The following is a 24,308-nucleotide window of genomic DNA, read 5'->3' as shown; positions in this document are numbered from 1 at the left end:
AGAGAGGGATTGTGGCAGATGGAAAGTTTTGGGGATGAGGTTTTTTCGGGAGAGGGGCGGGGCTTTGGCAGCAGCCGCAGCAGGAATTAAAGGCTCTTTTCTGTGGAGAGAATTCCAGAGGGAAGGAGGCGGCGCCGCCGGGAGGGGCCGCGGCTTCTGCTCGACCAAAATCCGCCACGTTCAGCCCATTTTCCCTCCATCCCAGCCCCCTCCCAGTCCATTCCAGCCCCTCCCATCCCTCTCCCAGTTCATCCCAGTCCATCCCAACCCCCCAGGTCCATCCCAGCCCTTCCCAGTCCACCCCAGAGCTCCTACTCCACCCCAGTCCATTCCAGTTCTTCCCAGTCCATCCCAGCCCCTTCCAATCCATTCCATCCCCCCCTAATCCATCCCAGCCCCCCCCAGTCCATCCCAACCCTCCCAGTCCATCCCACCCCCCTCCCAGTCCATCCCAGTTCCCAACCGGATTCCAAACCCTCCAGCACAAAACAATTCCATCCCTGTTTGTGATTCCCACCTGGATCCCCCCAAATCCAAGGAATTCTGACACGGAAATTCACACTCAGCAAAGCACTGTTTGTTCCCACAAAAAGTCCAAAATCCCATGTTTTGGGGCACAGCCTGTGGGATTCCCTATTCCCTGCCTGAAATGTCATGGATCCAGCACCAGCTCTATGCTCTGCAGTGTTTGGGAATACTGGGAATACTCAGCTCCTGGGCTGTCTGGAATGTCAGACTCAAATCCACTCATTCCAGACCATTTTCCCCCCATTCCTCCCTCCCAGTCCCTCCATCCCAGTTCCCACATGGATTCCAAATGCTCCAGCACAAAATCATCCCATCCCCGCACATGATTCCAACCCCCAGCAAATCTAAGGAATTATTCCATGGAAAGCTCGGCAAAGCACCGTTTGATCCCACAAAAGAGTAAAAAATCCCATGTTTTGGGTCACAGCCCATGGGATTCCCTATTCCTGCCTGGAATGTCATGGATCCAGCACTGCCTCTACGACCCAGAGTGTTTCTCCGTGGGAATACTCAGCTCTGGAATGTGACCAGGACTCATCTCTGGCTCTAAAATCGGGGCTGGATTCCCGGGGGGACACCCAGCTCCTGGAATGCCGTGGATCCATCCCCAGCTCTACACTCCAGAGTGTTTTTCCGTGGGAATGCTGAGCTCCGCGGCCGCCGCCTCATCCAGGAGCCAGCGCAGGCGCCCGGAGCGCGGCCGGACGAGGGCGGCGGGGAGGGGGGGCTCCTCCTTCCCCTCCAAAATCCGCTGTGGGGAGACAGGGAACGCGGTGTCCGTCACCCTCCCGACCCCCAGGTCCCGGGATCCTCCCTGGGAACGGGACACACCTTGAGCACGGGGGCCTTGGAGGCGCCGGCGGCCACGACCAGGACGCTCCGCGCCGCGTTCAGCACCGGCAGCGTCAGCGTCACCCGCGCCGGCGGCGGCTTCGGGGAGTCCTCGAGGGCGGCGACGATCTCATCCTGCTCCTGGAAACGTGGGGAAAGGGGCAAATCGTGGAGGAAGGGATAAACCACCCCAAAAACAGGGCAGAGACACTGGGGGGGGGTGACAGGGTCCCCAGGGACACCCATGGGGTGGCAACGGGGTCTGGGGGGTCACAGACCCCCGGGGGGGTGACGGGGTTCCCAGGGGGGCTCACCTGGAGCAGGGGGTGCCCTGGGAACAGGGAGCAGGTGTGTCCATCTGGGCCCACCCCCAGCACCAGCAGGTCAAACACGGGAACCTCCTGCCCCGGGAAAGCCTGCAGGGAAACAGGGGGTGAGGATGGGGGGGGACACACTCCCTGTAGACCCCTGGAACCCCCAGACTCCCTTGTGGACCCTGCAGTTCCCCTCAGCTCTCCCAGCTCCCCTCCTGTCAGTCCTGATGCCCCTCTGCCCCATTTTACCCAGTGCCTCCCAGTCCCTCCAGTCCCCCCCAGTCCCTCCCAGTACCCTCAGTCCCCTTCCAATCCCCCTTCAGTCCCCTCCAGTTCCCCCCCCAGGTCCCAGTCCCAGTCCCCCCAGTCCCAGTCGTACTCCCCGGAGCTGCTCCCCGTAGTCTCTGGCGGCCGCGGCGGGGCCCAGCCCGGTGGTCACCGACAGCACCCGCGGGCCGGGGGGGGGCAGCTGGGGCAGCAGCTGGGCCTGGGGGGGCACAAGAGGGGGATCAGGGGGTTGGAGGGGGACACGGGGGGGTCAGGAGTGGGACACGGGGGGGCACAGGGGCGGCACTGGGGGGTGACACGGGCCGCGGGGAGTCAGGGTAGGCCGGGGGGTCGGTGGGGGGACACGGCCGGGGGGTGGGGTCAGGGTGGGCTCCACCCCCCCCTCCAACCCCGTCCCCGTCCCCGCTCACCCGGTACGCGCCGCAGGTGCTCTCGGGGTGCTCGGGCGGCACCAGCCGCTCGTCGCAGAAGGCCACGAGCCACCGCGCGGGGTCGGCGGCGGCGGGGGCCGCGCTGAGGGCGGGCGGCAGCTCTCGCGCCAGCAGCTCCACCAGGGAGCCCCCCGAGAGCCCCAGCGAGAACCGACCGCCCTCCCCCTGCGCCGCCTCGGCCGCCGCTTCGGTCACGATCCGCGCCAGCGCCGGGCCGAGCTCCCGCGACGACGGGAACACGGACACGGCCGCCATGACACCCGCACCTGCTAAAGGCGGAAGTGGCGTCACCGGCCTAGAGCCTAGGAGTGAGGCGAGGCGGAAATGACGTCACAAACGCCAAGCGTTGCCTAGCAACGCGAGGCCTAGTCCGCCCCACAGAATCGATCATAGAATCACAAACTTAAACTGCACCAGGGGAAGTTTAGATTGGACAACAGGGAGAAATTATTTACAGAGAGAGGGATCAGACGTTGGAAGGGGCTGCCCGGGAAGGTGGTGGAGTCACTGTCCCTGGAGGTGTTTAAGAAGAGCCTGGATGTGGTGCCATGGTCTGGGTTGATTCTGTGATTCTGTAATTAGGTTGGAAAAGACCTCCGAGATCATCGAGTCCAACCTGTGACCCACCCCAACCTCATCACCCAGACCATGGCAACGAGTGCCACATCCAGTATTTTCTTAGAGAGATCAGGGACTCCACCACCTCCCTGGGCAGGCCATTCCAGTGTCTGATCCCTCTTTCTCTGAAGAAATTCCTCCTGATGTCCAATCTAAACCTCCCCTGGTGCAGCTCAAGGCCGTGTCCTCTGGTCCCAAAGCTGGGAGAGGACACCTCCTCCCCACCCAGCTCCACCCTCCTGTCAGGGGGTTGCAGAGCCAGGAGGTCCCCCCTGAGCCCCTTTTCTCCAGGTTGAGCCCCCCCAGCTCCCTCAGCTGCTCCTGCTGCTCCAGCCCCTTCCCCAGCTCCGTTCCCTCCCCCGGACACACTCTGGCCCCGGAGGAAGCCCCCACTGAGGGGGATCGTGGGCCTCCCCCCCCCACAACCCCCTGCAGCCCCTCCCTCATTACCCCCCCCCAGCTCCCAGTACACGACACCACAGTCACTGGTTTTTAATGGCCTCGCGGTCAGGCACAGCCAAACGGGTTAAAAACGGGCTAAATCGGTTAATCCGGGGGGGCTCCCTCAATAAATATGTTCCTGCTGGCCCCCCGGCATGGAAACAGTCCCTAGGGAGGTTAATGAGCCACTAATTAGTCGCTAATTAGCGCTGCCCTGTTAATCAGCGCCGTGAAGGGGTGAACCGGCTCTGGGGGGAGATGGAGGAACTGGAAAGATCCATCACTCCCCCCCAAGTTGTGGTTTTCCTGGGAATTCTGCTATTTTCCTCAAAAATCTTCCTGGAAACTCCCCCCAGTTCCTGGGAAGGCTGGTGTTCACAGCACAGATCCATTGGAATTCCCGGGATCCAGGGGCTCACAGCCCGGCATTCCTGGCACAGATCCATTGGAATTCCCGGGATCCAGGGGGTCACAGCCCGGCATTCCTGGCACAGATCCATTGGAATTCCCGGGATCCAGGGGGTCACAGCCTGGCATTCCTGGCACAGATCCATTGGAATTCCCGGGATCCAGGGGGTCACAGCCCGGCATTCCCGGCACAGATCCGTTGGGTTTCCCGGGATCCAGGGAGTGACAACCCAGCATTCCTGGCACAGATCCGTTGGGTTTCCCGGGATCCGGGGGCTCACAGCCCGGCATTCCCGGAGCAGATCCGCTGGTGCATCCCCCGATCCAGGGGGACGTATCGGCCCCATTGAGGGTCCAGCACAAAGAGCCGGTCGGGGACCAGCCGGGGGTCCCAACCCTCCGCCCGGAGACGGGTCTTCTGCAGCTTGAACGTCCCTGGGAACGGGATTGAAGGGAATCAAAGGGAGAAAGGGAAAAGAAAAACAAAAAATAAAATGAAAAAAATGTGGAAAAAAAAAAAAAACAAACGGAAAAATAAGAACTCGAAATAGAAACACAGAAATAAAAAAACAAAACTAAAAAATTAAGATTTAAAAATAAGAAAAAAGAAAACGCGTAAAAATAAAAACTCTCTCCAGGCCGCACCCTCATCCCTCCAGGCCACACCCCCATCTCTCCAGGCCACACCCCCATCTCTCCAGGCCACACCCCCATCTGTCCAGGCCCCGCCCCATCTGTCTAAGCCCCGCCCTGGCCCCACCCATACCTGTGGTGTCCAGGTGTGGCAGCAGGCGCAGGAAGACGGGCCGGGCGTAGGGCGGCAGCACCGGTGTCAGCTGCTCGTACAAACCCCCCGGGTCCAGCCGGGACGAGGGGTCCGCGATGGCCGCCATGCCCGCCTTGCCCTCCACACCTGCAACGGGAACAGCGGGAATGGGAATTCCCACATTCCCAACACCAACCTGCTCTCTTGGCCCACCAGTCCCAGGGGGGCCCATCCCGGCGTCCCACCTGGGATTCCCACTCCGTACACCACCACGTCCGTCTGGTTGAGGATGCGGCTCAGGGCTCCCTCCACCTCCGTGGTGGAGACGTTCTCCCCGCGCCACCGGAACGTGTCCCCGCTCCGGTCTCGGAAGTACATGTATCCCAGGTCGTCCATGACCAGCACATCCCCTGGGAAGAGCAGGAGACACCAAAAAGCCCACCTTGGGATCCCTGGCCACCGTTCCAGGACGCCTCGTTCCCTGTTGGTTTATCCCAGGACGCCTCGCGGCCTCGGTCCCATCCCAACGGGAACACCTTGGGGGCGTCCCCACCCCGTTTCTCAAGGGGGAGAATCCTGGATTTGGGTCTCTGGGAAGCCGGGAATGCCGGTGGGAGGTACCTGAGAGATAGGCCTGGTCCCCCTTGCGCAGGACGTCGTGGGCGATCTTCTTGCTCGTGGCGCTCTCGCTGACGTAGCCGTCGAAGCGCCGCAGAGGGTCCCGCTGGTTGATCTGCCCCACCAGCAGCCCCGGCTCTCCTGCAGCAACGGGAACGACCCCGGAGTGACCCCAAACCCTCGGGATCCACGCCAGGAACAGGCATCTACGGGATTGACACTTACGGGATCGACACGAGGCGGTGACGGGATTTACGGTCAACACAAGACACCGACAGGTATGGGATCAATTCAGGACACCGACAGGTATGGGATCAATTCAGGACACCGACAGGTATGGGACCAATTCAGGACACTGACAGTTATGGGATCAATTCAGGAGGACACTGACAGTTATGGGATCAATTCAGGACACTGACAGTTATGGGATCAATTCAGGAGGACACTGACAGTTATGGGATCAATTCAGGACACCAACAGTTATGGGATCAATTCAGGGGGACACTGACAGTTATGGGATGGCACAAGGTGGGACCGACTTGTGGGATCTACACAAGATGACACCAAGATTTTTAGGATCAACTCAAGATGCTGACTTCTATGAGATCATTGACATTTATGGGACCAACACAAGTCACTCACCTGGGCGACAGGGGACACAGAGCCCTCGGGAATCCCGGATCAGCTCCATGGTGTCCTCGTTGACCTTCACCAACCGGATGGGATAAACATTGGGCAAAATCCGGCTGTTGAACCCGCAGGCTCCCACCTTCCAAAAGACAGGGAAAAAAACCCAAAAAGCTGAAGGGATTCTGTGTCAGCGCTTCCAGGGGGTTCCCTCTTGTTTTATTTTGGAAATTCACCCCAAAATTCACCCAAAATTAGGATTTTTCACGATTTTTTGTGCTAATTGCCAACGTAGCTCCCGGCGATCCGTTGGGAGAGGACGAGGAAGACCCTGAGGTGCCCCTTCCTGTGCTGCCCTCACCTTCCCATCCAGGTTGGCGATGCTGCAGTTGCATTCCGTGGCTCCGTAGAATTCCCCGATCTGCTTCACCCGGAAGCGCCGGGTGAACTCCTCCCAGATGTGGGGCCGGAGCCCGTTGCCGACCGCGAGCCGGACGCGGTGCCGGCTCTCGGAGTCACGGACCGGCTGGTTCAGGAGGTACCTGCAGATTTCCCCGATATACTGAATGATCTGGAGCAAAAGAAACACGGCTCAGGCCTCCGGTGATCCTTAAAAAGGGCGGGAAAAGGGGGAAATCGACCCCAGGGAGGAGTGGGGGGAATGCTGGGTGGGAATGAATTGGCCGTGGTCAGGGAGGGTGGAAATGGGAGGAGGTGTGGATGTGGCCCTGGGGGACAGGGCCCGGGGGCGGCCTCGGCAGCGCAGGGGGAAGGGTCGGAGCCGAGGGTCTCCAGGGCTTTTCCCCCGGCAGGCATTCCATGGCTCCCTCACCGTGCAGCGATACTTGACACAGTCGTCCCAGAAGCGACTGGCCGAGAACTTCTTCCTGATGACCACGGTGAGCCCATGGATCAGGCACTGCCCCACCCCCATGATGTTCCCTGGAAAACAAGGAGCACGGAGGGAGGGATCCGGTCATCCTGGGGAGAGGGAGGCAGCAGGGGTGGGAGGGGACAACGCCTCGCCTCTGCTGGGGGGAAAGGGAAGGGAGGGAGGGAGAAGGGAGGGAAGGGAGATGGGAGGACAGGAGATGGGAGGAGGAAGGAAGGAAGGAAGGAAGGAGGAGGAAGGAAGGAGGAGAAAGAAGGAAGAAGGAGAAGGAAGGAAGAAGGAAGAAAGGAGGAGGAGAAGGAGAGAAGGAGGGAAGGAAGTAGGAGGAGAAGGCAGGAAGGAGGAGGAGAAAGGAAGGAGGAAGGAAGGAGAAGAAGGAAAGGAAGAAAGGAAGGAAGGAAGGTGAAGGAGGAAGGAGGAGAAGGAAGGAGAAGGAAGGAAGGGAAGGAAGAGAAGGAAGGAGGAGGAGGCAGGAGGAGGAGGCAGGAGCAGCCCCACCTGCTGAGTGGTAGAGGGGCAGGCAGTCGTAGATCACGTCCTCGGGGCGCATCCGGTAGGCGTAGTAGCCGAAGGCGGCGATCCGGTAATACCTGCGGGCACAGCACCGGTGGAGTCTGCTCTGGCCACACCCCATGGCCACACCCCACTGACCACACCCCTGCTGGCCACACCCCCACAGCCACGCCCCCCCTCACCTGCTGTGCACCACGATGGCCGCCTTGGGCATCCCGGTCGTGCCCGACGTGTAGATGTAGAAGAGCCGGTCTGGGAAGAGGGAAAAGAGGAGTCAGGGTCTTCCCCATGGATTGGGAAACCCCTCTGGACACATCCGGAACACCACAGGGACACAGGGACGTGTCCGGAGGGTTCCCAGAGGATCCACATGTCCCAGGGACACAGGAATGTGTCCAAAGGGTCTGTGGAGCTCCAAGGACATGACCCGGATCCCTCCACGCAGGTTGTCCTGGGACTGGTTTAGATCTCCAGGGACATGAACTCCAAAACACGGAATCCTGGAATCTCCTGAGGGATGAGCTTTAAGGTCCCTTCCCGCCCAAACCATTCCACGATTCCATGAGTTTTGAGCTTGGAGTGGTTGATTTAATCCCTCCATCCCTCAGTTTTCCTGGTTTTCCGCCACCTCCCCGTCCCACCGCCCTGGGAATTAAAACCAGGATCAATCACCATCCAGGCCTTTTGACGGGATCTGCGCCGGGGGGGATTTGGGGGCGGAATTCAGGAGCGGATCCAGGTGTTTGGTGTCCACAGGGACCAGATCCGGGTTATATTCCCCGGAGCAGAACTTTTCCATTTTCTTCCCCAGCATCCCGTTGACCTCTGAGACCGCTGCAAGACAAAGCCACGGACACAACATTCCTTAGGGAGGCAAAGATAATCCACGAAATCCCCCCAAAAGCACGGAAAGGACCCGGAGGAACCCCCCCCTGCCCTCCTGTACCCCTTCCCCTCTCACCTGCCGCCAGCTCCCCCCCGAACACCAGGGCCTTGGCGCCGGAGGCGGCGACACAATAAACCAGCGACTCCCGGCGCAGGTTGAAGTTGATGAGCGCGGCCTCGACGCCAGCCTTGGCCAGGCCCAGCCAGAGCGCCACGAACTCCGGGCGCGACTCCATGAACAGGGCGACCACGTCCCCGGAGCCGAAGCCCAGCTGCTGGAAGAGGTTGCCCACGGCGTTGGAGAACTCGTCCAGCCGCCGGAAGGTCCAGCGCTCGCCCGTGGCCTCGTAGATGAGCGCGGCTTTGTCCGGCAGCCGCCGCGCCACGGCCTGGAAGAGCCGCGGGATCGTGGCCCGGGAGCGCTGGTGCCGCCGCAGGTGGAACTTCACCCGGAGCAGCACCCACAGGCCGCTGGGGAGGGCACAGAAACCCGGCTTTACGCTCCGAGTCGGGGTTAGGGCACGGGGGGAGAGGCTGGGGAGGATTCAGCAAGTTAAACTGGAGTGGGAGTTAACCCGGGATGGGGAGGTCACAGTTAAACTGGGGTGGGTTAAACCAGGGTGGGTTGACAGCAAGGTGGAGTTGAAAGTGATGCTGGGTGACATTAATGGTAGGTTGGGCTGAGCTTAACAATAAACTGAAGGTAAAGTTGGTTAATCAGGGCTGAAACTGAAGTTATTCAGGACTAAAGCTGAAGTTAAACAAGGGTGAATTTAACACCAGGCTGAAGCACTGGCCTAGAGTTAAACTGAAGTTAAAATTAATACCAGGCTGAGGGTAACACCAGGGTAAAATTAAACTGGGTTAAAACTAAACTTGAGCAGGATGGGAGCTAACACCAGGTTGAAGTTAAAGTTAAGCTTAACTTTAAGTTAATACCAGGGTGAAACTGGGCTGAAATTAAAGACTGACGTTAATACTGGGCTGAAGCTGAAGTCAAGCCAGGCTGGGGACGGACAGGAGGGTAAATCCCAGTTTTAAGGATGTTTTCTCCCATCTCAACAATAAAACCCACTTGGAAATTATCAGTTTTCCCAAGAAAATCAGCAAAACACTTCCCGACTTTCCTGCCAGGAAGGTTTGGCTGCTCCTGGGGCTCTTTTGGACACTTTTCCCCTGGGATGTGACAGCTTTTCCAAGCCAAAGCAACCCTGAGCCTCGAGAACAACACGTGGCCCCCGCGCCGAGGAATCGAGCCAAGAGCTTCCCCTTTCACCCAAAAACTTCCCCTTTCACCCAAAAACTTCCTCCTTTCACCCAAAAACCGGGACAGCTGCTGCCTCTTCCCGTGACTCAGCCTCTGGAATTCAATCCCACCCCTAATTTGAACAGTAATTAATAAATATTAACAATTCCTGGGCTTATCAAGGACCCAACCGGTGCCTCTGGGTGGGTTCAATACCGGAGCACAACAGCCCCGGCTGCTCCAGAGGGGCTTTTTTGGGGTGTTTTCCCCAATTCCCGGAATTATTTGAGCTCTCCGAGGCGGCAGCTGCCAGGAGAAGTTGCTGCCTGACCTCGTTGGCCATTGGCCCCTCTATAAAAATAGACCTGGCTTAAAAATAACTCCCCGACCCCCCTCCCTGACCGAGCCGGCCCCACCGCGGGGTCCCACCCGGGGGGATCCCAATTCCTCCCCGGAGGCCGCGTTTGTCCACCGTGAAATTGGGGAATTGCTGGGCAAGCAGGGCTTGGAAGAACACCCGGAGGCTGGAAAGGCCGTTGGAGAGCAGCGAGGAGCCCCCGCGGAGCTCCGGGAGCGATTCCAAGCGGGAACGGGGAAGGGGGAGCGGCTGGTCTTTGCCAGAGGGTCAGAGGGAGCCGAGCCCGGAACAGAGGAGCCTTTCAGAGCTCCCAGAGCCCCAGAAGGGCTTTATTCTCCGGGATTTTGGCTGGGGTTATTCCCAGAGGAAACAGCTCCTCAAAGTAGCTGGCACAGGCCTCGGGAATAGCGGGACATCCTCGGGTTTTGGGGCTAAAAACCACGGAACTGAGTGTGAGGAGGTGGGGGAATCCCGGGAGATGGGGGGGGGGAGGGCTCAGTGCTCCCAGATGGAATTTTTGGGGGAATCCCCCTCCCTGTGAGCTGGGGGGGGGTGGGAGGGAAATGGTCAGAGCTCCAGATCCTTGGGAATCCTTGTGAATAAAGGCACATCCTTGTTTTAGGGGACCTAAAATCCATGGAACTAAGGGCAGCAGTGGAATCCCAGGAGATGGGAGATGCTGGAGACTCTGCCCCCACCTCAGACCCCACATTTTGGGGGGATCCCCCCTCCCTGGGAGTGTGGGGGCATCACCCCGTGACTGCTCCCGTGGTGTCCATAGGATGGATCCCGGAGCATCCCAGAACATCCTGGAGCATCCTGGAGCACCCTGGGCTGGGGGCTGGGGGGGACTGGGGAGGGGTCAGGGGGTTCATGAGGGATGGGGGGGTCAAGGGGGTCAGGGGGCTTAGCGGCAGGGTCATGGGGGTCAGATTTGGGGAGATCACGGGGGGGTCAGGGGAGTCAGAGGGGGGTTGGGGGAGATCGGGGTCGAGATGGGGGTGTCAGGGTGGGTCAGAGGGGGGTGAGGGTCGAGACGGGGTTCGGAGTGGGGTTTGGTGAATCAGAGGGGGGTCAGGGTCAGGGGTGTGTCATGGGGGGGTCAGAGGGGGTTCGGGTGTTGTGTCATGGGGGGCCGGGGGGGGGTTAGAATTGAGATGGGGGGGCCAGGGGAGGTCAGAGGGGGGTCGGGGTGGGGGTCAGGTCGAAGGACACCGCACACCCCCCCTCGCCCCGTGCCCCCCGACTCACAAGAGGTCCCGGGGCGCCGTCCGCACGATGAGCCGCAGCAGCCGCCACCCGCCGCCGCCCAGGCACAGCCCCAGTGAGGCCGCCACGCTCCAGGGCCACGGGGCCCCCAAGAGCCGCAGCAGCCCCAGAGAGCCCAGGGAGGCCGCGCAGAGCCCCGCGGGGTGCATGGCTGGGACCGGGATCCGGGACCGGGGTCTGCGATCGGGGACCGGGATCAGGGACGGGGACCCAGGATCAGGGACCGGGATCAGGGACGGGGGTCTGCCATCGGGGACAGGGACCCAGGATCGGGGACAGGGACCCAGGATCAGGGACCGGGCTCCAGGGGATGGGACCGGGATCGGGGACGGGGGTCCGGGGGTCGGTCCGGGATTCAGGGAAGGTCGTTCCGGGGGTCCAGGGGTCGGTCTGGGGTTCCGGGGGATCAGGCCGGGGCTCAGAGGGGTCGTTCCGGGGCTCCGGGGGTCGGGCCAGGGCTCCCCCGCTGCCGGTGCTCCGGGGGCCGGGCCGGGCCGGGCCTCACCGCGGGATCTGGGGGTGGGTCCGGGGCTCGGGGGGGTCGGTCCGGGGCCGCTCCGGGGCTGCGGGGCCGTTGCGGGGCCTCCCCGGGCCCTCCCGGTCCCCCTTTCCCGGCGCTGCCGCCGTTACCGGAGCCGCCGCCGCCTCAGACGCGGCCCCGCCCACGAGGGGCGGGGCGGAGGGGGGGTGCGATCCTATTGGTTGGCAGCGCGGCTGCCGGCAGCGGATTGGCTGAGGTGGGGAGGGAGGGGAGGAGGGGAGATGGGAGGGGCCTGACGGGAGAGGGGCGTGTCCGGGTGGGAGGTGGGCGGGGTCTGGAGGAGCCACGCCCACACGCAGTGACGGGGGGGTGTTGGGGGACCCCCCAAAACCGGTCCCCAGGACCCCCAAAACTGGACTCACACGGACCAGGACCCCATAACTGGGAATCCATGGACCTCAGGACCCCCACTACTGGAATCCCCCAGCCCCAGGACACCCATCACTGGGACCCGACAACCAGGAGCCCTCAGCCCTGAGACCCCCACAGCCATGGGGGTCTACACGGCCAACACCCCCGGGACCCCCATAACCGGGACCCCACAGATCCAAGGACCCCCAAACCAAGGATCCCCACAACCAGACCCCCACGACCATGGGCACCTACACAACCAAGACCCCTCCGCCAAGACCCCACAGCCAAGACCCAACATTCCCAGCACCGCCCACGCCCCCACAACCCCAAACACTCCCCCCCTGACCCCAGGACGCCCCCGCCTCATCTCCCAGCCCCTCCCATTTAATCCGATCACGGGAATCCTCGCTGCTAATCCCGGGATCGCGGCGGGGGCAGCAGAGGCGCCCCGGGGGGCTCCATCCCCCTTCTCCCGCTGCTCCACGTCCCGATCCGGCACCTCCCCTCCTCCCCGAGCTCTCCTCCCCTTGCCATGTCCGCGCTCTTCGCCGGGAAGGTGCTGAAGGCGAACCGGGAGGAGGACGAGCTGGACACGGAGCGGGAGCTGCGCGGGGCGCTGGACAACAAAGTGCTGCTGCTCTACTTCGGCTCGGGGCAGTGCCCGCGCTGCCGGGACTTCGCGCCCCTGCTCAAGGACTTCTTCCAGCGCCTCACCGACGAGTTCTACGTGGAGCGCTCCCGCCAGCTCGTCCTGGTCTACGTGTCCCGCGACGAGACGGAGGAGCAGCAGAGCGCCTTCCTGCGCTCCATGCCCCGCCGCTGGCTCGCGCTGCCCTTCGGGGACACCTTCGGCAGGTACGGCCGGGGCACGGGGGGTCCCGCACCCGCGGCCTGGGGGGTCGAGGGTCTTGTCTGGGGGTCGAGGGTCTTGTAAGACTGGAGAGGTCGGTGTGGGGTGTGACTGGGAAACCCGCGGAGCCCCTTGGCTGCACCTGCTGGAAATATTTTAATTATAATATATGTCATATAATCTAGTCTAATCTGTGTCATGATGTCATATAATGTCATCATATGTAATATATAAAATATATATAATATATGCCATATATAATATTATATGTAAATATAATACTAATGCCATTATATGTCATATTGTATATAAATATAATGTCATTGTATATAGTATTATATATAAATATCATGTCATTATATATCATAATACTATACATACATATTTTATATATATAGATATATTTATACGTGTATCTAAACAGGACCCCACAGCTCTGGGACCCCCCAACTGGGACCCCACAGCCCCAGAACCCCAAAAACAGGGTTCCCACAGCTCCAGGACCCCCCAAACCAAGGAAGTTTAATTTAAAATACATAAAATATTCCCGCTGTTCCTGTATCCCGATTTTCCATTCTATTTATAAGCCCCAAACATTGCAGGCCGGGCCCCAGAGCCCTGGATTGGGATGTGGCTGGATTGGAACCAATTACTGTAACCTCGTTAGCGGCAGAACGAGCCTAATTAACACCCAGAATGATCCCCGGCTCTTTTGGAGGATAAACTGCAGGAGGCTGGAATTTGGAGCCTCCTGTTGATGTTTAATGGCTGGAAAAACAGGACCTGGGAGTTGAATCCCATCTCCCAACACCCAAATCCCATCTCCCAACACCCAAATCCCATCATCCAAATCCCATCTCCCATCCCCTCTTATTTCCCATCCCCCAAATCCCATCTCTCCTTACCCAAACCCCACATGCCACCCCTTCCACCTCCATCCAGAGCCAATTCCCATGGGACCCCCCAGCCCACTCCCATTCCGTTCCCGTTGCCGGCAGGGAGCTGGAGCTGCGCTTCGCCGTGTCCGAGGTGCCGGCCGTGGTGGTGCTGAAGCCCAGCGGGGACGTGCTGGTGGCCAACGCCGTGGAGGAGATCCAGAGGATGGGCCCCAAGTGCTTCCAGAACTGGCAGGAGGCCGCCGAGATCCTGGACCGGAATTTCCGCCTGGCCGAGGATTTCGACAACCACGCCCGGAGGAGCCTCACGCACCCCCTGCGCCGGCTCAAGTACAGGCTGGACAAGGACAAGGACAGGGACAGGGAGGAGGGGGAGGGAGAAGGGGAGGAAGACCCTTGAGCAGCTCCAAGAGCTCGTGGGATCGATGGGATGGCTCCCACATCCAGCTTCTCCCACCTGGAAAATCGCTGTAATTAAGATATTCCGACCCGGAGTGGGATGTGTTTCCTCATGTCATCCCGGAATCTGGCGCCGGAAAAACCTTGCCGGGGTATCTCAGGCATTTGTTTGCCAGAATTGGGATTAAAAGTAACGTTTTTGTTGTCTGTTTACCAAAAAAGGGGAGAAGAAAAGTAATTCCTAGAGACCAGGATTCAGGGAGTGACTGTAAACAGCTCAAAAACTGGGAATTGCATTGAAAATGCCCAAGGGAGGTGGTGAAGGGTCCTGGGGTCCCGATGTGATTCCAACCCCAAACGATGGGGCATCACCTTGGAACTGCTGCTCCTGCCTCCTGCTCTCCCTGGGGGATAATTCCCTTCCTTCCCGTGTGGATCAGGAGGAGCCACGGAGGGGCCCCCAGACCATCCCTGCTCCAAAATACCCGCCCCCCCCGCCCTGTTTTCCTCCTGGAGAGGCTGGAATAGCCACCAAGAGTGTCCAGGGATGTTATCCCACCCAAATCCATGCCCAGGGTGGTTACCAGGGGGAGGGAAGTGTTGGTTTCATCCCTTTCCAACGACATCCTCAGCTGGTTTTCCATCTCATCCCACGAGCGAAGGTGTGGAGATCCCAGGTTCAGGTTTCCCTTCAGGCCCCAATTTAAGGTGTTTCCAACAATACTTGGAGTTAGAGTGTCCCAAACAGCAGAGCCTGGGGAAGGAGAAAGGGGGAGGGAGGAGTTTTCCAGGTCTTTCATGACTTTTTTTGGGATTCCAAACGGTTGTTAACTCGTTGGAGGAAAAGCAAAACCCTGCTGTGGGCTGGGATTCCTTCCCCATCCCTTTGTTTTAAGGGATTCTTTGATGGTCTGGGCTCCCACCAGCTCTGCTCCCGGAGCTGGCACTGATCCAGCAGCCGGGGGTGTGATGGAATTCCTGCATTTTTAAAGGTTCCTGGATGAGCTTCTCCCATCCCTGGGAGCTGGGGGGTTGTGGGACTGGGCTCCTCTGAGAGGGTTTGGGAATCTCTGAGCCAGCTGGGACTCGGGAACAATTCATTGGAGCAATTTTGGGGGGCTGCTGATGACATTGGGATGACATGACTCCTTCCAGGAGGTTTCTAAACATTCCTGGGATTCCAAAAAAGCAGCCAAAAAAACAACCCTTCAGATGGTCATGGGGGGGGGGGGAGCAGTGGCAACCGAGAGGGTTAAAGGAAAATGTTGCCTTTAGGGCTTGTTTGGGAACAGCAAAATCCACTCAAACAATTAAAACCCCCCTCGGAAAGGAGAAGTGGAAGAAAGGGGAGGGGACAGATGTTTTCCTTGGAAGTGTTTCCCTGCCGAGGCTCTGCTGGGCACCAGGACGTGGCCGGGTTGGGATCAGGTTACTCCATGACCCGGCTCGGGGGGGACAACGCCAGGACACCCCGGGAGACCCTTTGGAATGGGGGAGGAACAGGAAAACTCCTGGAGGGATGGAGGGGACGGGGGGAGAAGAGGGGCTGGACTGGTGGCTGTTGGGGCTCCGCAGTCCTGTCCCTGTTCAGCATCCAGTGCTCCATCCCAGGGGGGTTGTTGTGGATCCCTGTCTCCATCCCTTTGTCCTGGGCTCTCCATAGCCTCACCCCTGTGGATCCCTGTCCTTGTGTCTGTCCCTGTCCCTGGGGATCCCTGTCTCCATCCCTTCGTCCCAGGCTCTCTGTAGCCTCCTCCCTGTGGATCCCTGTCCCTTGGATCCCTGTCCCAGTGTCCATCCCTTTGTCCCGGGCTGTCCCCATCTCCCAGGGCAGGTCCTGCTCTCCCGGTGTCCCTGGCAGCAGGTCAGGGCTGTTCCTGACAATAACATCGTTCCCAGGGAAGCAGACAAGGGAGGAGGATCCTGACCTGATGGTCCAGTTGGGATGTGAGGGGCTGAATCCTCATGGTCCAGCTGGAATGTGGGGCTGGATCTGACCCTCTGGTCCACTCAGAAGGAGGGGGTCTGGATTCTGACCCCATGCTCCAGTTGGAATGGGGGGGGGTTGGATCCTGACTTAATGACCCACTGGAAATGAGGGGGTGGGGGGGCTGGATCCTGACTGATGGTCCAGTTGGGATATGGGGGCTGGATCCTGATCCAAAGATCCACCCGGGATGTGGGGGCTGGATCCTGACTGATGGTCCAGTTGGGATATGGGGGCTGGATCCTGATCCAAAGATCCACCCGGGATGTGGGGGGCTGGATCCCGACCCGACGTGTCCCCCGTGCCCGGGTGCTCCGGTCCCTCCCCCGGGATCCTCGGGCAGCCCCGCTCCCCGCCGGGGCTCCCCAGTGCGGCGGCGGCACTGGGACCAGTTGCCGGGCGGGTCCTGGCGCCGCTCCCGCCCCGGGACCGGTCCTGCGGGGCGATGCGGCCGCCGCGGAGCCACCTCGATCCAGCCGCGGCCGGAGGCTCTCGGGAAGCGCTTTTGGGGCTCCGAGGAGGCGCCGAGGGCTCGGATTTCGGCTCCCGGGGCCCGCAGGACCCGCCCAGGGGAGGATCCGAGGAGGCCGCGGCTCCTCCGCAGCCGCACAAGTCGCCTCCCAGGAGCTTCTCCCCGCGATGGACTCCGCGGCTCAAACTTTCCTGTGAGGCGCTCGGGGGGGAGAGGGGGTTGTTCCCCGGCTTGGGAAGCGGCTCTGCCCTCCAGGAGATGGGGATCCCCTCGCAGGATCGCCGCCCTGGCTCCCCGGGGCGCCGAGGTCGATGCTGAGCGCCGGGTTTGGAGGCGGCGTTGAGTTCCCAGGTAAGATTTTCCTCTCGGGAGTAAAAATGCTCTTCCAGGCTTAAAAAATGGAGCGGCGGTTGGAGCGGTTGGCTCGAAAGCCGTGGGTAAAACAGGTTGGATGTGAGCCCCGGGAGCCTTTACGGATCCATTGTTCCGCCTCGATCGGCGCTGATTGTGGTTATTAAGTGGGAGCCGAATTCCAAGCCATTCATCCCCGCTCCATGCGCGGCTGCGGGGCTGGCAACAAGTGGCGGATGCCTTCCTAGACCCTGGAGTTAAGTGCTTCCCCGGGAGGAACTGGAATTACCCAGGAATTAAAAAGGAATCACACCTTTACCGCGGCGCGGAGGACTCCTGAACTCGCCGCGAACTCGAGCTGCGGAGGGTGAGAAATCCCAGAGGAGACACGACGTGTCCTGCCCTCCTTCCGAGCCGGCTCCTGCCCCCCTGGAAGAGCCGCGCTTGGACGCGGGGGGAGCCGGGCGGTGTTTGCCGATTGCTCAAGGCGAGGGGGCCGTGAGCGGGCGCAGCTCGGAGCCAGCCGCTCGTTTTACCGAGTAAACAAAGCCGGAGAGCCCGGACCTCGCGCCGGGCAGAGCCGAGCGGAGCCCGGGGGGTTGCTCGGACACCGAACAATAGACTCATCCAGCTCCTTTGTGCATCATGGCCCCAGCCCCGGCTCGGCTCTGCTGCTCCTGGGGCTCTTTTCTCATCCCCTCCCGGGCGATGGGGACTTCTGGCCCCGGCCGTCCTTGTGCCGAGCCCCAAGGTCGGGCGGTAATTGCAGGGTGGCAGCGGAGCTCCCGGAGCCGCTCACGGGCGTTGTTAACCTGTCGCTCCCTGCTCCGCAACACCCCGAGCGGGGCGGGCTCCGAGCCCTCGGCACGTTCCGGAGGGATTTGGGGCGCTCCGAGTTTTCCCCGCGCTCCAAGTCCTGCCCAGAGAAGCGGGTTTGGGTCTTGGCATCAGCGTGGACGCTCCGGATTTGTGTGTGATGCCGGGGCTCGGAGGGGGTTTGTGAGATTCACCCGGGCAGGGAGTGACAGGACAAGGGGGGAAGGGATTTGAACTAAAAGAGGAAAGATTTAGGTGGGTTCCCTGTGAGAATGGGGAGGAGCTGGGATGGAATTCCCAGAGAAGCTGGGGCTGCCCCGTCCCTGGAAGTGTCCAAGGCCAGGTTGGAGCAACCTGGGATAGTGGAAGGTGTCCCTGCCCGCGGCAGGGGGTGGAACGAGGTGACCTTAAAATGTCCCCTCCCACCCAAACCGTTCGTGATTCTGTGACTTCCTGAACTCCAGCGATTTGGGGCTGTTGCACATGGAGAGGAAGCTGTTCTGCATGTGAATGGCCCGGCCTTGATCCCGTACCTGCCCGGGAACACCCCGGGAAGGTGCTCATCAACCTGTCGTGATTCACAGCGTTCCTCCTCTCCCAGGGCTTTCCTCCCCTCCTCGTCCTTCCTCCAGCTCCCCACATTCCAGCCAGAAGGCTCCCGGTTACCTGCCAGGCCACCGCAGGCTCCTCCCGTCCCTCCCATTCCATCGGGACCGCGCGACTCCCGCTCGGCTCCGGGTCCACAAACATCCCACGAGCTGAGGAAAAGAGGGAAGATGGGCTTGCTACACAGGCCCAGCCCGCCTAAAATCCCCCCCCCGGGGCAGCCTGACTCCTCCCCTCCCCTTTTCCTTCTCCCCCCCCCCAATGTTTATGAAAGGCGATATTTCCCCGCTCAGCAGCTTTCTGAGTGGCCCATCCCGGGTGTCCAGCTCTCCCCTCGGGGGGTGTCGGAGGAGGCAGCGGGATCAAAAGTTCAGCTGCAGGTACAATGGGGTTTTCTTGGCTCGGCTCCTTGTTTGCACAACCCAGGTGGGTGCGGTGCCGCAGATAAGCCCGGAACGATCCCTGTTGCTACTCCGAGGGCTCCGGCCGGAGCGTCCCGGAAAACGCAGCCCTGGAGTCTCCTCTGCCTGCAGAGCTCGGGAACGGGAGGGCCCCGAGCGGGGTTTGGGTTTCGGGGTGATTAACGCGGGGCTGACTCAGGCACTCGGGGGTTCCTCCCTGTTTGGAGACAGCTGTGTTCCTGCTGCCTTCTCCGAAATGAGGAGGATCGTGGAATGTCCTGAGCTGGAGGGACCCACAAGGGTCGTCGAGTCCAATCCCTGCCCGGGACACCCCAAAATCCCCCCCTGTGCCTGAGGGTGTTATCCAAACGCTCCCTGAGCTCTAAAATCATGGAATATCCTGAGTTGGAAGGAATCCACAAGGGTTATCGAGTCCAAGTCCTGGCCCTGCTCAGGACACTCCAAAATCCCACCCTGTCCCTGTTGTCCCAACACTCCTGGAGCTCTGGCGGCCTTGGAGCCGTGACCGATCCCTGGGGAGCCTGTTCCCAGTGCCCGACCACCCTCTGGATGGAAAACCTCTCCCAAATACCCAGCCTGACCCTCCCCTGGCTCAGCTTCCCGAATGGATGTTCGGGGACGGGCAGAGCCGGTGATTCATGTGCACAACTCTCCAGGGGAAGGAAAATCCGTGTCATTTTTCGGCACCTCCGGAGGCTCCGGGCCGGGTTTGCCCATCCCTGTGGGACCAAAGCCAGGCCTGACTTGAGATTTCCAGGCTCTGGGTTAGGGAAGGAGCAGGAACATCTGTGGGGTGGGATCAGCGGGTTCTCATCCCTCGGGCTGTGTTTTTCCTGCCTTTTTTTTTTTTTTTATGGACGAGTCAACCATGGAATGGTTTGGATGGGAAGGGAACTGTTTGAAGCTCCTCTGGTTCCACCCCCTGCCATGGGCTGGGTCCTCTCCCGCTGGAGCAAAACCCTGTTGATTCCCAGGTGTAAAACCCGAGGCTGGGGGGTGAAATATCCTTACCTTTCCCTGCTGCTCGTGCTCGGCTCCTCAGGGACCAGGAAGCTGCAGCTTTGGGAATGGATTCTTCCTGCTGGAATCCACACTGGAGGCTTGTCAGGTCTTGCTCCCAGCACGGCCCTGGGTGTAAAAGAAACATGAGGAGCCTCAAACAGCTTTTTCTATACGGTTTTTCCACCCAATTTGGGGATTTTTGGGGCTGCAGCCTCAATCCAGAGCTGGCTGGGAAGAAGGGAGTCGCTTCCCTCGCTGCACAGGTGACTTTAAACCAGAAAACAGAAGGTTTAGGGCAGATATTGGGGAGAAATCCCCCCCCTGAGAGGGTGGGGAGGGGCTGGGATGGAATTCCCAGAGAAGCTGTGGCTGCTCCACCCCTGGAAGTGTCCAAGGCCAGTTTGGATGGGGCTTGGAGCAACCTGAGCCATGGAAGGTGTCCCTGCCCGTGGGACAGGATGAGCTTTAAGGTCCCTTCCCACCCGGCCCATTCCACGATTCCATGATCCCACACAGTCCATGTGGTCCCAAAATGTCCTGGATGGCCCAGCTCTTGCAGAGATCCCCCCCATGGCTGTGTGTCCTCATTTATTGCTGCTGTTCACTCTCCAGGGCTGAGGGGCCATTCCCATCCCTCTCTTTGCCTCGGGCAGAGTTTGGGAAGCCCCCACCTATTCAGGAAGGACCAGCACATGGAGCAGTGTCTGGAAGCAGCCGTGGCTTCTGTTGGGCTTTAAGCAGCAAAACTGCCCAGGAAGGCTGAGCTTTGGTGCTCCCAGAGCATTCCTGGGGCAGCAGCAGCTGTGGAGCCTCAGCCTCCATGGGGGGGGGAATGTTTAGGAACTGGCTGATAAACCCTCTTTGTTTTCACATTTCTGAAGCATCACGTCTGGGACAACCACAACAGTTTAGTCTGTCCCGTGGGCCGGGCCGGGACATTCCCTCATCGGATCTGGCAGATCCAACCTCCTCCCAGGAGCCTTCCAGGTCCTGCTGCCTCCTCAGGGTGACTCTGGGGGCAGCTGAGGGCTCTGGGGACAGCTGAGGACTTTCCTGTTGCTCCTGTGGTTGTTCCTGGGTGTTCCCAGCTCCTCCCTGTGGTTGTTCCTGGGTGTTCCAAGCTCTCCTATCCATGCTGTGGTTGTTCCTGAATGTTCCAAGCTCCTCCCTGTCCCATCCCTCCTGCGGTTGTTCCAGTGTTCCAAGCTCTCTCCCATCCACCCTGTGGCTGTTCCAGGCCCCACCCCTGCCAAGAGCCCTCCTGCAGGGCTCTGCCCCCCCGGCCGTGTCCCCCTGAGGTGTCCCCAACCCTCCTGTCCCCCCCAGGGCCGCCGCCATGAGGCACTGCTTCTACAACGAGACCGTGGGCTTCTTCTACAACAACTCCCGCAAGGAGCTGACCACGTACTGGCGCACCAAGGACGTGCTGGTGGTGGCCCTGGGCCTGACCGTGAGCGTCATCGTGCTGCTGACCAACCTGCTGGTCATCACGGCCATCGTCATCAACCGCCGCTTCCACTACCCCATCTACTACCTGCTGGGCAACCTGGCGGCCGCCGACCTGTTCGCGGGCATCGCCTACATGTTCCTCATGTTCCACACGGGCCCCCGCACGGCCGAGCTGTCCCTCAAGACCTGGTTCATCCGGCAGAGCCTGCTGGACACCAGCCTGACGGCCTCGGTGGTGAACCTGCTGGCCATCGCCGTGGAGCGGCACCAGACGGTGTTCACCATGCAGCTGCACAGCAAGATGTCCAACCAGCGCGTCACCATCCTCATCTTCTGCATCTGGGTCACGGCGCTGCTGCTGGGGCTCATCCCCTCCTACGGCTGGCACTGCCTCTGCGCCCTGGACAAGTGCTCCAGCATGGCCCCCCTCTACAGCAGGAGCTACCTGACCTTCTGGGCCATCTCCAACCTCGTCATCTTCCTCATCATGGTGGTGGTGTACACGCACATCTTCATCTACGTCAAGAGGAAGATGACCAGGATGTCCAAGCACACCAGCTTCCACCCCCGCTACAAGGAGACCATGATCAGCCTGGTCAAGACGGTCACCATCATCCTGAGTGAGTCCACGGGCTCTGAGCAGTCCAAGGGATGCTCTGGTCCCCCGCCCTGGGCTCTGTGGAGTGGGGAGGTGACATTCCCTGGTGTCTGGAGCTGTGGGGTGGTGGTTTGGGTGGTGGTTTGGGTTGGGTTCTGAGGAACTGGACAGTTTCAGGATGTGGATTTACTTAGTCCGTGTGCTCAGCTCAATCCAAGCGATGTTTTAATCCTCCCCCTGGGCCCTGTGGGGTGGGGAGGTGACAACAGGGAAGTGAGGGAAGTGAGGTTCTGCTTCTCTGGTGTCTGGAGCTGTGGGGTGGTGGTTTGGGTGGTGATTTGGGTTGGGCTGAAGAGGAACCCAAGAGTTTCAGGACCTGTGTGCTCAGCTCAGCCCAGTGCAGATGATGCTTCGATGCCCTGCCCTGGGCTCTGTGGGGTGGGGAGGTGACAACAGGGAAGTGAGGGAAGTGACATGCTGTTCCCTGGTGTCTGGGGCTGTGGGGTTGTGGGCTGGGTGGTGGTTTGGGTTGGGTGCTGAGGAACTCAGCAGTTTCAGGACGTGGATTTACTGAGTCCGTGTGCTCAGCTCAGTCCAGATGACACTTTAATGCCCCACCCTGGGCTCTGTGGGGTGGGGAGGTGACAGCAGGGAGGGCTGGGAGGTGACATTCCCTGCTCTCTGGAGCTGTGGAGTGACTTTTTTCACAAGATTCCTGTGATTCCATTGATTTCCCCCTGATTCTTCCCTGACTTTCCCCTGTTTTCCCCCTGATTTCCCCCAACTTCCCCCTCATTTCCCCCCCGTTTTACCTCTCTCCCAGGTGCCTTTGTGATCTGCTGGACCCCCGGGCAGGTCGTGCTGCTCCTGGACGGGCTGGGCTGCAAGAGCTGCAACGTGCTGGCGGTGGAGAAGTACGTGCTGCTGCTGGCCGAGATCAACTCCCTCATCAACGCCATCGTCTACTCGTACCGCGACACGGAGATGAGGAGCACCTTCCGCCGCATCCTGTGCTTCCCGTGCCCCCGCAACTCCAAGTACACGCCCACCGTGGTCAAGCTGAACACGGCCGACCGCGGCACCCTCTCGCACAACGGCCACTTCACCGTCGACTCCTCCATCTAGCCCTGAGCCCCGCAGCTGTCCCGCTCCCGCGGGGGGCCGGGCCGGGCTCTCCGGCATCCCGAAAGCTCTGGCACGGACGGTCCCCCCCGGGAAGACTCGCTGAGGACGAAGGACGAGGTGGTTTCACGGACCTCGGAGGGGGATTCTCATTAAAGACTCTTTTTAACGAGGGGTTGAGTCGGTGTGGCGGCGTCCGGAGGTGCGGGACGGGAATTTCTCTCGGCAAGCAAAGTGTTTCCTCGGTCCTTCAGTATTATCCCTGACCCGGGCTGTGTCCCACCTGCTTCCCAAAGCTGGTTATCCCCCTAAGCCTCCTCTGAGGGGAATCCCTGCAAATTGCTTCCTGAGAAGCAGATCCCTGCTTTCCCAAGTGGGTTTTTTTAATTGGATTTCGGAGTGTTCCAGGCTTCGGGAGGATGTTTGGGAGCACGGAATTCCTTGCTGAGCTGGAGAGGGGCTGAGGAGCTGCAGTTGTGTTTGTGCTCTGCTAAGTGATACCATGTGCTCACGGGTGTGGAGTGAGTCATGTTCCCATTAAACCAGCCCTCTGCTCCCTGGAAATCCCTCTGGGGCAGCTCGAGGTCACATTCCGAGGCAGTCAGGATTTTTAACGTGCAGTTTTTGTACCTTAACGCTCAAACAACGCCTCAGATCTGCCCCAGGCCCGTTTTCCTCCCTGCAGAGAAACTGGGAATCCTCGTTAATGGCAACCCCTCTCCTGGGATGTGAACGGTCGGTGTCGGTTCTGGGGCTGTGTCTGGAGGGGAGAACATCCAGAATATTCTCAGGAACTGGGAATAATCCTCCAGCTTTCCTTCCCTTTCACATGGTTAAACCTCAGGTGCTGTGGATGTGCCGGTGTGAAATGCAGGGGGAGTTGTTTTCCACGTGGCGCCGGAATGTCATCGAAATTTATAATTTCAGGGTGTTTTCTTTAATCAAACATCCTGTTTTTGCGCGAGGATCAGCCCCCAGAGCGGCCACTTGAGGAGAACACGACTTTCTGGAGGGTTTCTTTGTTGCAGAGCAGAGCCAGGCAGGGGCTGTGGGGAGGTGACAGGTCTCCTGGACTGACTGGAAGCCTTGGAATATCCTTCCCACCTCTGTGTCCCAGAGACTCCCGGAATAAATGGTTTTGCCCTGGGTTTTAGAAAAGAAAGAGTTGGATGTGGAGAACTGGAATAAAATATGGGTGGGACTGGGGTGGAGGGGGATGGGACCCCACGGGGGGGGGGTTTGATGGGACCCCAAGGGGGGTTTGATGGGACCCCGGGGAGGGGGTGATGGGAGGGGCCTAACAGGTAAGTGGGTGTGGCCACAGGTGAGGGGGGTGGTGGGTGGGGCATGACCGGTGATGTGGGCGTGGGCACTGAGGAGTGGATGTGGTCCATGGGGACAGTGGGGGGT

At 60.2% G+C, this 24,308-nt stretch overlaps 4 protein-coding genes and 1 long non-coding RNA gene across 6 annotated transcripts; 2 read left to right on the top strand and 3 right to left on the bottom strand.

Annotated features, from left to right (window-relative positions):
- Positions 1-555: 555 nt before the first annotated feature.
- On the bottom strand, positions 556-3,329 carry PGLS (6-phosphogluconolactonase). 2 transcript variants are annotated; one of them, XM_051771837.1, is made up of 6 exons: positions 2,848-3,329; positions 2,372-2,658; positions 2,053-2,160; positions 1,674-1,775; positions 1,360-1,500; positions 556-1,279 (listed from the first exon to the last, which is right to left on the bottom strand). In XM_051771837.1, exons 2-6 carry the CDS (start codon positions 2,645-2,647, stop codon positions 1,142-1,144), a joined length of 765 nt encoding a protein of 254 aa, XP_051627797.1. In that variant the 5' UTR covers positions 2,648-2,658; positions 2,848-3,329; the 3' UTR covers positions 556-1,141. The 2 variants fall into 2 exon arrangements, with proteins under 2 accessions (XP_051627797.1, XP_051627796.1); XM_051771836.1 differs by having other exon boundaries at positions 2,372-3,329.
- Positions 3,330-3,487: 158 nt separating this feature from the next.
- SLC27A1 (solute carrier family 27 member 1) lies at positions 3,488-12,246 on the bottom strand. The gene is made up of 13 exons (XM_051771832.1): positions 11,016-12,246; positions 8,237-8,631; positions 7,948-8,109; positions 7,458-7,527; positions 7,261-7,352; positions 6,703-6,812; positions 6,232-6,441; positions 5,886-6,012; positions 5,247-5,384; positions 4,871-5,035; positions 4,626-4,772; positions 4,090-4,294; positions 3,488-3,981 (listed from the first exon to the last, which is right to left on the bottom strand). The coding sequence occupies exons 1-12, from the start codon at positions 11,180-11,182 to the stop codon at positions 4,137-4,139; spliced, it is 1,941 nt and encodes a 646-aa protein (XP_051627792.1). The 5' UTR covers positions 11,183-12,246; the 3' UTR covers positions 3,488-3,981; positions 4,090-4,136.
- A 208-nt stretch (positions 12,247-12,454) lies between these two features.
- NXNL1 (nucleoredoxin like 1) lies at positions 12,455-14,274 on the top strand. Its single transcript, XM_051771838.1, has 2 exons — positions 12,455-12,783; positions 13,777-14,274. Exons 1-2 carry the CDS (start codon positions 12,461-12,463, stop codon positions 14,072-14,074), a joined length of 621 nt encoding a protein of 206 aa, XP_051627798.1. The 5' UTR covers positions 12,455-12,460; the 3' UTR covers positions 14,075-14,274.
- On the bottom strand, positions 13,952-19,834 carry LOC127462915 (uncharacterized). Its single transcript, XR_007900596.1, has 4 exons — positions 19,739-19,834; positions 18,366-18,457; positions 14,658-14,827; positions 13,952-14,011 (listed from the first exon to the last, which is right to left on the bottom strand). It is a non-coding gene; the product is annotated as an uncharacterized LOC127462915 (long non-coding RNA).
- On the top strand, positions 16,697-24,060 carry LPAR2 (lysophosphatidic acid receptor 2). Its single transcript, XM_051771835.1, has 3 exons — positions 16,697-16,883; positions 21,056-21,798; positions 22,600-24,060. The coding sequence occupies exons 2-3, from the start codon at positions 21,066-21,068 to the stop codon at positions 22,899-22,901; spliced, it is 1,035 nt and encodes a 344-aa protein (XP_051627795.1). The 5' UTR covers positions 16,697-16,883; positions 21,056-21,065; the 3' UTR covers positions 22,902-24,060.
- The last annotated feature ends 248 nt before the right edge of the window (positions 24,061-24,308 follow it).

Source organism: Manacus candei, unplaced genomic scaffold, assembly GCF_025592945.1.
Source record: "Manacus candei isolate 608988 ecotype Guabito, Panama unplaced genomic scaffold, ASM2559294v1 h1tg000145l, whole genome shotgun sequence".
In the NCBI taxonomy this organism is placed as follows: Eukaryota; Metazoa; Chordata; class Aves; order Passeriformes; family Pipridae; genus Manacus; species Manacus candei.
Note: the sequence above shows the minus strand (reverse complement) of the source record. Positions and strands in the feature narration are given on the sequence as shown.